Source organism: Passer montanus, unplaced genomic scaffold, assembly GCF_014805655.1.
Source record: "Passer montanus isolate IOZ18808 unplaced genomic scaffold, ASM1480565v1 scaffold573, whole genome shotgun sequence".
Taxonomy (NCBI): domain Eukaryota; kingdom Metazoa; phylum Chordata; class Aves; order Passeriformes; family Passeridae; genus Passer; species Passer montanus.
This window is the reverse complement of record NW_024370739.1, coordinates 1,855-15,947: the sequence shown is the minus strand read 5'-3', so window position 1 is coordinate 15,947 and position 14,093 is coordinate 1,855. Positions and strand designations below refer to the sequence as shown.

Here is a 14,093-nt window from a genome sequence, read left to right as displayed (position 1 = left end):
TTTTGGGATCATTTTGGGGATAATTTCAGGGTAAATTTGGGATAATTTTGGGCTGATTTTGGGGAGGATTTTGGGGTGACTTCAAGACAACTTTGGGCTGATTTTGGGTTGATTTTGGGGATAATTTTGGGGTGACTTCAAGAGTACTTTGAGCTGATTTTGGGGTAACTTCAGGCTGTTTTAGGGCTGATTTTAGGGAGGATTTTGGGCTGATTTTGGGGTGACTTCAGGCTGTTTTAGGGCTGATTTTAGGTTGATTTTGGGGATAATTTCAGGGTGACTTCAAGAGGATTTTGGGCTGATTTTGTGTTGATTTTTGGGATAATTTTGGGGTGACTCCAAGATAATTTTGGGCTGATTTTGGGGTGACTTCAGGCTGTTTTAGGGCTGATTTTGGGGATAATTTTGCGCTGATTTTGGGGTAACTTCAGTCTGTTTTAGTGCTGATTTTAGGGATCATTTTGGGGTGACTTCAAGACAACTTTGGGCTGATTTTGGGTTGATTTTGGGGATAATTTTGGGCTGATTTTGGGGTGACTTCAGTCTGTTTTAGGGCTGGTTTTGGGGATAATTTGGGGTGACTCCAAGACAACTTTGGGCTGATTTTGGGTTGATTTTGGGGATAATTTTGGGGTGACTTCAAGAGTACTTTGAGCTGATTTTGGGGTAACTTCAGGCTGTTTTAGGGCTCATTTTGGGGATAATTCCGGGGCAATTTCAAGACAACTTTGGGCTGATTTTGGGTTGATTTTGGGGTAACTTCAGGCTGTTTTAGGGCTCATTTTGGGGATAATTCCGGGGCAATTTCAAGACAACTTTGGGCTGATTTTGGGGTAACTTCAGTCTGTTTTAGGGCTGATTTTAGGGATCATTTTGGGCTGATTTTGGGGTAACTTCAATCTATTTTAGGGCTGATTTTAGGTTGATTTTGGGGATAATTTCAGGGCGACTTCAAGACAACTTTGGGCTGATTTTGGGCTGATTTTGGGGATAATTCCAGCGTGACTTCAAGACAACTTTGGTCTGATTTTGGGCTGATTTTGGTGTTTTAGGGCTGATTTTAGGTTGATTTTGGGGATAATTTCAGGGCGACTTCAAGACAACTTTGGGCTGATTTTGGGCTGATTTTGGTGGTTTTTTGGCGCAGCCATGGCAGCCTCGGGCTACCTGAACCTGGCGGCCGACGCGGCGCACAACTTCACCGACGGGCTGGCGCTGGGCGCGGCCTTCTGGGGCGGCCCCGCCCGCGGAGCGCTGACGGCGCTCTCGGTGCTGCTGCACGAGCTGCCCCACGAGCTGGGCGACATGGCCATGCTGCTGCGAGCCGGCTGCTCCAAGGGACAGGTGACGGAAATTTGGGGGGAAAAACGGGGAAAATGGGCAAAAAAATGGGATGTTGGAGGACTGATCATAGAGTTGGGGGGTGGCAGGGCGGAGCGCCATCTAGTGGCGCCTCTATGGTCACTTCCGGTGCCGCCATTTTGTGAGGGTAGTAAAGGCCCCGTGAGGGTGAGGCCCCAAAAAAATGGGATGTTGGAGGACTGATCATAGAGTTGGGGGGTGGCAGGGCGGAGCGCCATCTAGTGGCGCCTCTATGGTCACTTCCGGTGCCGCCATTTTGTGAGGGCAGAAAGGGCCTCATGAGGGTGAGGCCCCGTCCCTTTCCAGTCCCTCCCAGTTCATCCCAGTTCCCTCTTGACCCACATTATTTCACTCCCAGTCTCTCTGAAGATGGAATTTGGGCATTTGGAGTAGGAAAAATTGGGAAAAAAAAGGGGGCAAAAGGAGGAGGACCAACCATAGAGTTGGGAGGTGGGAGGGGCAGGGCACCCCCTAGTGGTGGGTGGTGGTGTCACCTCTATGGTCACTTTGGGCTGATTTTGGGGTAACTTCAGTCTGTTTTAGGGCTGATTTTAGGGATCATTTTGGGCTGATTTTGGGGTAACTTCAATCTATTTTAGGGCTGATTTTAGGTTGATTTTGGGGATAATTTCAGGGCGACTTCAAGACAACTTTGGGCTGATTTTGGGCTGATTTTGGTGGTTTTTTGGCGCAGCCATGGCAGCCTCGGGCTACCTGAACCTGGCGGCCGACGCGGCGCACAACTTCACCGACGGGCTGGCGCTGGGCGCGGCCTTCTGGGGCGGCCCCGCCCGCGGAGCGCTGACGGCGCTCTCGGTGCTGCTGCACGAGCTGCCCCACGAGCTGGGCGACATGGCCATGCTGCTGCGAGCCGGCTGCTCCAAGGGACAGGTGACGGAAATTTGGGGGGAAAAACGGGGAAAATGGGCAAAAAAATGGGATGTTGGAGGACTGATCATAGAGTTGGGGGGTGGCAGGGCGGAGCGCCATCTAGTGGCGCCTCTATGGTCACTTCCGGTGCCGCCATTTTGTGAGGGCAGAAAGGGCCTCATGAGGGTGAGGCCCCGTCCCTTTCCAGTCCCTCCCAGTTCATCCCAGTTCCCTCTTCACCCACATTATCTCGCTCCCAGTCCCTCTGCCCATGGAATTTGAGTGTTTAGGGTAGGAAAAAATGGGAAAATTGGGGAAAAAAAGGGGGTAAAAGGAGGAGGACCAACCATAGAGTTGGGAGGTGGGAGGGGCAGGGCACCCCCTAGTGGTGGGTGGTGGTGTCACCTCTATGGTCACTTCCGGTGCCGCCATTTTGTGAGGGCAGAAAAGGCCCCGTGAGGGTGAGGCCCCATCCCTTTCCAGTCCCTCCCAGTTCATCCCAGTTCCCTCTTTACTCCCAGTATCTTGCTCGCAATGCCTACTGGTGCTTGGGGTGCGAAAAAAAAAGGGAAAATAGGGGAAAAAAACAGGGAAAAAAGAGGCTGCTGGAGGACCAACCATAGAGTTGGGTGGGCCAGAGCGCCCCCTAGTGAAGGGTGGTGCAGCCACCCTCTCTATTGTCACTTTCGGTACCGCCATTTTGTGAGGGCAGAAAAGGCCTTGTGAGGGCGAGGCCCCTTCCCTCCCAGTTCATTCCAGTCCCTCCCAGTTCATCCCAGTTCCCTCTTCACCCACATTATCTCACTCCCAGTCCCTCTGCACATGGAATTTGAGCATTTGGGGTGGGAAAAAATGGGGAAAAAACAGGAAAAAGAAAGGGGGTAAAAGGAGGAGGACCAACCATAGAGTTGGGCAGGTCAGAGCGCCCCCTAGCGGTTAAATGCACCCTCTCTATGGTCACTTCCGGTGCCGCCATTTTGTGAGGGCAGAAAAGGCCCTGTGAGAGCGAGGCCCCTTCCCAGTCCCTCCCAGTTCATCCCAGTAACCCCAGTATCCCTTCCAGGCCATGCTCCTGCAGCTGCTGACCGCCTTGGCCGCCCTGGCCGGCGCCGCCTGCTCGTTGCTGGCCGAGGGCTCCGGCACCGGCGCCGTTTCGGGGATCCTTCCCTTCACGGCCGGCGGCTTCATCTACCTGGGCACGGTGTCGGTGCTGCCCGAAATCCTGAGGGACTCCGGCCCCGGCCAGGCCCTGCTGCAGCTGCTGGCGCTGCTGGCCGGCGTGGCCATGATGCTGCTCATCGCCTACTATGAGTAGGAGTTCCTAAAATTCCCAAAAATCCCCAAAAATTCCGAACCTCCTTTTGTCCCGTGTGGAATGGGAGGTGGCCCTTCCTGAATTTTATCCCGTTTTGGGACCAAATTGAGGCTTCGCTCTGAGGAAAATGGGAGATTTGGGGTTTAAAGCGTGAGAAAAATGGGAGATTTGGGGTTTGGTGGGGGAATTTTGGGGGATTTTTTGGGAATTTGGAGGGATGGGGGTGGGGGGGTTTTTTTACCACTAATGATGGCGTTGTGGCGAATCATGATGGATTAAAACATGAGGAAGAAGACGAGATGAGTGCATGGAATAAATTGAGGGATGAAAAATGAGGATTTTGGGGAAAAATCTGGGGAAAAAGAGGCGTTGGAGGACTGACCATAGAGTTTGGAGGACTGGGCGGCCCCTGGCGGCGGGAGCGGCTCCGCTCTCTGTGGTCACTTCCGGTGCCGCCATGATGGGGAGGTCAAAGTGACGCGTCCTGATGGGGGGGGCGGGGATTTTTGGGGACAATTTGGGACATTTTGGGGACATTTGGGACATTTTGGAGACCCAACCCCCGCTGTCCCCTCCCCCCTCCATCAATCCCAAATTTTTTTTTTTTTGCGAGAAAATTCCAAAGTGGGGGGAGGGGCCGGTGCCAAATCCCCTCCCCCCCCTCTTTATTGAGGGGAAAGTGGGGAAAAAATTGGGAATTTTGGGGTTTTTTGGGGATTTTAATGGGATTTTTGGGGATTTTGAGGGAAATTTTCAGGGAATTTTGAGGGATTTTAAGGGGATTTTTTTAAATTTTAATGGGATTTTTAAATGGATTTTTTGGGGGATTTTAATGGGATTTTTGGGGAATTTTAATGGGAATTTAAAGGGATTTTTGGAGATTTTAAACCATAATTTTTTGGGGGATTTTAAGGAATTTTTTGGGGATTTTGCTGGAATTTTAAGAGGATTTTAAGGGAATTTTTTGGGAATTTTAATGGGATTTTTTTGTGGATTTAAAGGGAATTTTTGGTGGAATTTTTGGGGATTTAAAGGGAATTTTTGGGGATTTTTTTGGGATTTTAATGGGAATTTTGGTGGAATTTTGAGGGAATTTTGGGGGGATTTAGAGGAACTTTGGGTCGATTTTATGAGGAATTTTAAGGGAATTTTAGGGGAATTTTTGGGGGATTTTAAGGGGATTTTGAGGAATTTTGGGTGAATTTTTAGGGAATTTTAGGTGGAATTTTGGGGTAATTTTAAGAGATTTCAGGCTGGATTTTGGGGTCATTTAATGGGATTTTGGGCTGGATTTTGGGGCAGTTCCATGGGATTTTGGGTCCATTTTTCGGGATTTTGAGCTGGATTTTGGGGTCATTTCACAGGAATTTGGGCTGGATTTTTGAGATAATTCCACAGGATTTGGGGCTGGATTTTGGGGCATTTCCATGGGATTTTGGGGCTGGATTTTGGGGTAATTTCACGAGATTTTGGGGCTGGGTTTTGGGGAAATTTCATGGGATTTTGGGTCAGATTTTGGGGTACCCCCTCGATCAATCCAAAATTTTTTTTTTTTTGCGAGAAAATTCCAAAGTGGGGGGAGGGGCCGGTGCCAAATCCCCTCCCCCCCCTCTTTATTGAGGGGAAAGTGGGGAAAAAATTGGGAATTTTGGGGTTTTTTGGGGATTTTAATGGGATTTTTGGGGATTTTGAGGGGATTTTAATGGGATTTTTGAGGGAATTTTAGGGAAATTTTCAGGGAATTTTGAGGGATTTTAAGGGGATTTTTTTAAATTTTAATGGGATTTTTAAATGGATTTTTTGGGGGATTTTAATGGGATTTTTGGGGATTTTGAGGGGATTTTAATGGGATTTTTGAGGGAATTTTAGGGAAATTTTCAGGGAATTTTGAGGGATTTTAAGGGGATTTTTTTTTTTATTTTAATGGGATTTTTTATGGATTTTTGGGGGATTTTAATGGGATTTTTGGGGGATTTTAATGGGAATTTAAAGGGATTTTTGGAGATTTTAAACCATAATTTTTTGGGGGATTTTAAGGAATTTTTTGGGGATTTTGGTGGAATTTTAAGAGGATTTTAAGGGAATTTTTTGGGAATTTTAATGGGATTTTTTTGTGGATTTAAAGGGAATTTTTGGTGGAATTTTTGGGGATTTAAAGGGAATTTTTGGGGATTTTTTTGGGATTTTAATGGGAATTTTGGTGGAATTTTGAGGGGATTTTGGGGGGATTTAGAGGAACTTTGGGTCGATTTTATGAGGAATTTTAAGGGAATTTTAGGGGAATTTTTGGGGGATTTTAAGGGGATTTTGAGGAATTTTGGGTGAATTTTTAGGGAATTTTAGGTGGAATTTTGGGGTAATTTTAAGAGATTTCAGGCTGGATTTTGGGGTCATTTAATGGGATTTTGGGCTGGATTTTGGGGCAGTTCCATGGGATTTTGGGTCCATTTTTCGGGATTTTGAGCTGGATTTTGGGGTCATTTCACAGGAATTTGGGCTGGATTTTTGAGATAATTCCACAGGATTTGGGGCTGGATTTTGGGGCATTTCCATGGGATTTTGGGGCTGGATTTTGGGGTCATTTAATGGGATTTTGGGCTGGATTTTGGGGCAGTTCCATGGGATTTTGGGTCCATTTTTCGGGATTTTGAGCTGGATTTTGGGGTCATTTCATGGGATTTTGGGTTGGACTTTAGGGTGATTTGGGGCTGGATTTTGGGGTGATTTGGGGTTGGATTTTGGGGTAATTTTTAGATATATCAGTCTGGATTTCATGCTGGATTTTGGGGTCATGGGCTGGATTTTGGGGCAATTCCATGGGATTTTGGGGCAATCCTGTGGGATTTGGGGCTGGATTTTGGGGTAATTTCAAGAGATTTCAGGCTGGATGTCATGCTGGATTTTGGGGTAATTTCATGGGATTTTGGGGCAATCCTCTGGGATTTGGGGCTGGATTTTGGGGTCATTTAATGGGATTTGGGGCTGGATTTTGGGGCAATTCCATGGGATTTCAGACTGCATTTGGGGCTGGATTTTGGGGTAATTTCATGGGATTTCAGGCTGGATTTCATGCTGGATTTTGGGGTCATTTAATGGGATTTTGGGGCAATCCTGTGGGATTTGGGGCTGCATTTTTGAGAGGGCTGGATTTTGGGGTAATTTCATGGGATTTTGGGGCAATCCTGTGGGATTTGGGGCTGGATTTTGGGGTAATTTCAAGAGATTTCAGGCTGGATGTCATGCTGGATTTTGGGGTCATTTAATGGGATTTCAGGCTGGATTTTGGGGCAATTTCATGGGATTTTGGGCTGGGTTTGGGGGTAATTTCATGGGATTTTGGGCTGGATTTCATGCTGGATTTTGGGGTCATTTAATGGGATTTTGGGGCAATCCTGTGGGATTTGGGGCTGCATTTTTGAGATAATTCCATAGCATTTTGGGCTGGATTTTGGGGGGAATTCCATAGGATTTGGGGCTGGGTTTTGGGGCAATTTCATGGGATTTTTGGGCTGGATTTTGGGGTAATTTCACGAGATTTTGGGGCTGGGTTTTGGGGAAATTTCATGGGATTTTGGGTCAGATTTTGGGGCCATTTTGTGGGATTTTGTGCTGGATTTTTGAGATAATTCCATAGGATTTGGGGCTGGATTTTGGGGCAATTCCACGGGATTTTGGGATGATTTAGCGCTGTTTCCTGCTGGATTTTGGGGTAATTCCCTAGGATTTGGGGCTGGATTTTGGGGTCATTTCAAGAGATTTCAGGCTGGATGTCATGCTGGATTTTGGGGTCATTTAATGGGATTTCGGGCTGCATTTTTGGGGTCATTTAATGGGATTTCAAGCTGGATTTCAGGGCAATTCCACGGGATTTTGGGGCAGATTTTGGGGCCATTTTGTGGGATTTCGGGGCCATTTTGGGACGGATTTCGGGGCCATTTTGGGGCAGATTTTGGGGTGATTCCTGGGGCTGGTGGCGCTCAGAGCGCGCCGCGCTCGGGGCGGGCGCGGCCGAGCTTCATGCCGCGGATGATGAGCACGGTGCCGGCGGCGATGCCCACGATGCCCACGGCCAGCCCCAGGGCACAGACCGCCGTCTCCGTGGCCTCGGACGCCGGCGCCACGATCTGGGGTTCTGGGGAAACCCGGAATTCCCTAAATTTGGGCCGTCCCGAAATTTTCATCCCAAAATTCCCAAATTCTTCCTCTTCCTGAATTGTTTCCAGCCCCAAATTCCCGTTTTCCCAATTTTCCCAAATCCCAATTATTTGTGGGATTTCGGGACAGCTTTCGGGGCCATTTTGGGGCAGATTTTGGGGCCATTTTGTGGGATTTCGGGGCCATTTTGGGACGGATTTCGGGGCCATTTTGGGGCAGATTTTGGGGTGATTCCTGGGGCTGGTGGCGCTCAGAGCGCGCCGCGCTCGGGGCGGGCGCGGCCGAGCTTCATGCCGCGGATGATGAGCACGGTGCCGGCGGCGATGCCCACGATGCCCACGGCCAGCCCCAGGGCACAGACCGCCGTCTCCGTGGCCTCGGACGCCGGCGCCACGATCTGGGGTTCTGGGGAAACCCGGAATTCCCTAAATTTCGGCCGTCCCGAAATTTTCATCCATCCTCATCGTCATCCCAAAATTCCCAAATTCTTCCTCTTCCTGAATTCTTTCCAGCCCCAAATTCCCAATTTTCCCAAATCCCAATTTTTCCAAATCCCAATTATCCCAAATCCCAATTATCCCAAATCCCAATTTTCCCAAATCCCAATTATTCCCAATCCCAATTTTCCCCAATCCCAATTTTCCTAAATCCCAATCATCCCAAATCCCAATTATCCCAAATCCCAATTATCCCCAATCCCAATTATTCCCAATCCCAATTTTCCCCAATCCCAATTATCCCACATCCCAATCAACCCAAATCCGCATTATCCCAAATCCCAATTATCCCCAATCCCAATTATTCCCAATCCCAATTTTCCCAAATCCCAATTATCCCAAATCCCAATTATCCCAAATCCAGCAATTTCCACCCCAAATCTCAAAAATCCCAATTTTTTTTCCCAAAAACCCCAAATCTCACCCCAATGCCTCTTTCCAGACTCGTCCAACCCCTCATGCTCCACCTTGCAGTCCTGATAACCCCAAATCCCCATTTTCCCAAACCCAAACATCCAAAAATCCCAATTTTTCCACTAAAAACCCCATTTTTTTCCCAAAATCCCCATTTTTTCCCCCAAAATCCCCATTTTTTCCCCCAAACCTCACCCCAGTGCATCTTGCTGGGCACCACCATCCCCTCAAGCTCCACCTTGCAGTCCCAATAACCCCAAATCTAACCCCAAAAATCACAATTTCTGTAAAAAAACCCTGGGGGCGAAAAACCGGGATTTTAGTGTCAAAATGGTGCGGCGAAAATTGGACTGGTCTGGTTGGGATTGGGTTGAAAACTCGTGAAATTGGGTTGGATCTGAGTGGGGTTGGGGTGGAACCAACTGGGGTTGGGTTTGAGGGACACCAAAGTTTGGGATTCCACCAGGATCCTTCTGGAATTGGGTTGAAATCCCCAAAAATTGGGTTGGATCCAGAGCCTGAAATTTGGGCTGAAAACCCCGAAAATTGGGTCGGATCCAACTGGGATTGGGTCAAATCCAACTGGGGTTGGGTTTGAGGGACACCAAAGTTTGGGATTCCACCAGGATCCTTCTGGAATTGGGTTGAAATCCCCTAAAATTGGGTCGGATTCAGAGCCTGAAATTTGGGTTGAAAACCCCTAAAATTTGATGGGATCCAGAGCTTGGAATTGGGTTGAAAACCCCAAAAATTGGGTTGGATCCAACTGGGATTGGGTCAAATCCAACTGGGGTTGGGTTTGAGGGACACCAAAGTTTGGGATCCCACCAGGATCCTTCTGCAATTGGGTTGAAATCCCCTAGAATTGGGTTGGATTCAGAGCCTGAAATTGGGTTGAAAACCCCTAAAATTGGGTTGGATCCAACTGGGATTGAGGTGGAACCAACTGGGGAACACCGCCACCTCCGGGGGCTCTGCCGGCACCGCCGAAATCGGGGCGAAAAACCGGGATTTTAGTGTCAAAATGGTGCGGCGAAAATTGGACTGGTCTGGTTGGGATTGGGGTGGAATGTGATGAAATTGGGTTGGATCCATCTGGGTTTGGGTTTGAGGGACACCAAAGTTTGGGATTCCACCAGGATCCTTCTGGAATTGGGTTGAAATCCCCTAAAATTGGGTTGGATCCAACTGGGATTGAGGTGGAACCCACTGGGGCTGGGTTTGAGGGACACCAGAGTTTGGGATTCCACCAGGATCCTTCTGGAATTGGGTTGAAATCCCCTAAAATTGGGTTGGATTCAGAGCCTGGAATTGGGGTTGGATGTCCCTAAAATTGGGTTGGATCCAACTGGGATTGAGGTGGAACCAACTGGGGTTGGGTTTGAGGGACACCAGAGTTTGGGGTTCCACCAGGATCCTTCTGGAATTGGGTTGAAATCCCCAAAAATTGGGTCGGATCCAAAGCCTGAAATTTGGGTTGAAAACCCCTAAAATTGGGTTGGATACGACTGGGATTGGGTCAAAATCAACTGGGATTGAGATGGATCCAAATGGGATTGGGTTGGAGGGAAACCAAAGTTTGGAATTCCACCAGGATCCTTCTGGAATTGGGTTGAAATCCCCTAAAATTGGGTTGGATCCAACTGGGATTGGGTTGAAATCCCCCAGAATTGGTTCTGGTCCAACTGGGATTGAGTTGGATCCAGCTGGGATTGAGGTGGAACCAACTGGGATTGGGTCGGATCCAACTGGGATTGGGTCAAATCCAACTGGGATTTACTGGGATCCAACTGTGGTTGAGGTGGAACCAACTAGGATTGTGTTGCATCCTTCTGGAATTGGGTTGAAATCCTCTGGAACTGGTTCAGATCCAACTGGGATTGGGTCGGATCCAACTGGGATTGGGATCGAGGGACACCAAAATTTGGAATTCCACCAGGATCCTTCTGGAACTGGTTCAGATCCAACTGGGATTGGGTTGGATCCTACTGGGGTTGGGTTTGAGGGACACCAAAGTTTGGGATTCCACCAGGATCCTTCTGGAATTGGGTTGAAATCCTCTGGAATTGGGTCAGATCCAACTGGGATTTGATCAGATCCAACTGGGATTGGGTTAGATCCAACTGGGATTGGGTTGGATCCAACTGGAATTGGGTCAAATCCAACTGGGATTGGGTCAGACCCAACTGGGATTGGTTGGAACCAACTGGGATCAAGGTGGAACCAACTGGGATTGAGATGGATCCAAGTAGGATTGACTGGGATCCAACCAGGATTGTGTTGGATCCAACTGGGATTGGGTCAAATCCAACTGGGATTGGGTTGAATTCCCCTAGAATTGGGTCCGATCCAACTGGGGTTGAGCTGGATCCAACTGGGATTGGGTCAAATCCAACTGGGATTGAGGTGGAACAAACACGGATTGAGTTGGACCCAACAGGGATTGGGTTGGATCCAACTGGGATTGAGGTGGAACCAACTGGGGTTGGGTCAGATCCAACTGGGATTGGGTTGGATCCAACTGGGGTTGAGTTGGATCCAACTGGGATCAGCTCAAAACCCCCGGAATTTGTCCAAATCCTTCCAGAATTGCCCCAAAACCCTCTTAAACCCCCCAAACCTCCCCAAAACCCCCCAAAATTCCCTCCCTCCTCCTCCTCCCGCCGCGTTACCGCTGGGGATGCGGGAATTGTTGTAGGCCTTCATGGAGTTCTCCAGGTTCTGCTTGTCGATGGCGATGTTCTGCAGCGCTCCCTGCGCCTCGAAGCTGGCGAACTCCTGGAATTCCGGGAGCCGCCACACCGTCTCCTCCTTCTCCACGTGGAAAATCTCGTCGCCGTCGAAGTCGAACATGAACTCGTCGCTGTCCGCCCCCGAGTCCAGGGATTTTTGGTAGAATTCCGTCTGGATGATGCTGTGGCGCACTGGGGGGAAGGGGGTTTGGGTTAAAATTTAAAAAAATTGGGGTTTTTGGTGGAAATCACAAAAAAAATTCAGGATTTTCATTAAAATTTGTGGGGGAATTGGGGATTTCTGCTTAAAATCCCGAAAAAAAATCAGGATTTCCATTAAAATTTGTGGGGGAATTGGGAATTTCTGTTGAAAAACCCAAAAAAATTTGGGATTTCTACTTAAAATCCCAGGAAAAATTGGGGGTTTCTGCTCAAAACCCAGAAAATTGGGGATTTCTACTCAAAATCCTGGGAAAATTGGGAATTTCTGCTCAAAATCCAGGGAAAATTGGGAATTTCTGCTCAAAATTCCAGAAAAATTGGAGATTTCTACTCAAAATTCACTGAGAATTTGGGATTTCTGCTCAAATCCACAGAAAATTTGGGATTTCTACTTAAAATCCCAGGAAAAATTGGGGGTTTCTGCTCAAAACCCAGAAAATTGGGGATTTCTACTCAAAATCCTGGGAAAATTGGGAATTTCTACTCAAAATCCAGGGAAAATTGGGAATTTCTGCTCAAAATCCTGGGAAAATTGGGAATTTCTGCTCAAAATTCCAGAAAAATTGGAGATTTCTACTCAAAATTCACTGAGAAAGTTTGGGGTTCCACCAGGATCCTTCTGGAATTGGGTTGAAATCCCCAAAAATTTGGTCGGATCCAGAGCCTGAAATTTGGGTTGAAAACCGCTAAAATTGGGTCAGATCCAACTGGGATTGAGGTGGAACCAACTGGGGTTGGGTTTGAGGGACACCAAAGTTTGGGGTTCCACCAGGATCCTTCTGGAATTGGGTTGAAATCCTCTGGAATTGGGTCAGATCCAACTGGGATTTGATCAGATCCAACTGGGATTGGGTTGGATCCAACTGGGATTGGGTTGGATCCAACTGGGATTGGGTTGGATCCAACTGGGATTGGGTTGGATCCAACTGGGATTGGGTTGGATCCAACTGGGATTGGGTTGGATCCAACTGGGATTGGGTTGGATCCAACTGGGATTGGGTTGGATCCAACTGGGATTGGGTTGGATCCGACTAGGATTGGGTTGGATCCGACTAGGATTGGGTTGGATCCAACTGGAATTGGGTCAAATCCAACTGGGATTGGGTCAGACCCAACTGGGATTGGTTGGAACCAACTGGGATCAAGGTGGAACCAACTGGGATTGAGATGGATCCAAGTAGGATTGACTGGGATCCAACCAGGATTGTGTTGGATCCAACTGGGATTGGGTCAAATCCAACTGGGATTGGGTTGAATTCCCCTAGAATTGGGTCCGATCCAACTGGGGTTGAGCTGGATCCAACTGGGATTGGGTCAAATCCAACTGGGATTGAGGTGGAACAAACACGGATTGAGTTGGACCCAACAGGGATTGGGTTGGATCCAACTGGGATTGAGGTGGAACCAACTGGGGTTGGGTCAGATCCAACTGGGATCAGCTCAAAACCCCCGGAATTTGTCCAAATCCTTCCAGAATTGCCCCAAAACCCTCTTAAACCCCCCAAACCTCCCCAAAACCCCCCAAAATTCCCTCCATCCTCCCGCGTTACCGCTGGGGATGCGGGAATTGTTGTAGGCCTTCATGGAGTTCTCCAGGTTCTGCTTGTCGATGGCGATGTTCTGCAGCGCTCCCTGCGCCTCGAAGCTGGCGAACTCCTGGAATTCCGGGAGCCGCCACACCGTCTCCTCCTTCTCCACGTGGAAAATCTCGTCGCCGTCGAAGTCGAACATGAACTCGTCGCTGTCCGCCCCCGAGTCCAGGGATTTTTGGTAGAATTCCGTCTGGATGATGCTGTGGCGCACTGGGGGGAAGGGGGTTGGGGTTAAAATTAAAAAATTTGGGGTTTTTGGTGGAAATCCCCCCAAAAAAATTCAGGATTTTTGTTAAAAGTTGTGGGGGAATTGGGGATTTCTGCTGAAAATCCTGAAAAAAATCAGGATTTCCATTAAAATTTGTGGGGGAATTGGGAATTTCTGTTGAAAAACCCAAAAAAATTTGGGATTTCTACTTAAAATCCCAGGAAAAATTGGGGGTTTCTGCTCAAAACCCAGAAAATTGGGGATTTCTACTCAAAATCCTGGGAAAATTGGGGATTTCTGCTCAAAATCCTGGGAAAATTGGGAATTTCTGCTCAAAATCCTGGGAAAATTGGGAATTTCTGCTCAAAATTCCAGAAAAATTGGAGATTTCTACTCAAAATTCACTGAGAATTTGGGATTTGTGCTCAAATCCACAGAAAATTTGGGATTTCTACTTAAAATCCCAGAAAATTGGGGATTTCTGCTTAAAATCCCACCAAAATTGGGGATTTCTGCTCAAAATCCTGGGAAAATTGGGGATTTCTGCTCAAAATCCTGGGAAAATTGGGATTTTTACTCAAAATCCAGGGAAAATTGGAGATTTCCACTCAAAATCCCAGAAAATTGGGGATTTCTACTCAAAATTCCAGGAAATTTGGGAATTTCTGCTCAAATTTCACAGAAAATTTGGGATTTCTGCTCAAAATTCCAGGAATATTGGGGATT

The 14,093-nt window shown here is 47.9% G+C and overlaps 2 protein-coding genes across 2 annotated transcripts; one reads left to right on the top strand and one right to left on the bottom strand.

The window, feature by feature from the left end:
* Positions 1-2,030: 2,030 nt before the first annotated feature.
* On the top strand, positions 2,031-3,573 carry LOC120510394 (zinc transporter SLC39A7-like). Its single transcript, XM_039726196.1, has 2 exons — positions 2,031-2,253; positions 3,296-3,573. Exons 1-2 carry the CDS (start codon positions 2,059-2,061, stop codon positions 3,545-3,547), a joined length of 447 nt encoding a protein of 148 aa, XP_039582130.1. The 5' UTR covers positions 2,031-2,058; the 3' UTR covers positions 3,548-3,573.
* A 4,303-nt stretch (positions 3,574-7,876) lies between these two features.
* On the bottom strand, positions 7,877-13,369 carry LOC120510395 (HLA class II histocompatibility antigen, DR alpha chain-like; the record flags this gene model as incomplete). The annotated part of the gene is made up of 4 exons (XM_039726197.1): positions 7,877-8,161; positions 9,561-9,587; positions 11,286-11,552; positions 13,118-13,369. Coding segments are annotated over 4 exons (755 nt in total), but the record flags the coding sequence as incomplete, so codon positions are not given.
* Positions 13,370-14,093: the final 724 nt, after the last annotated feature.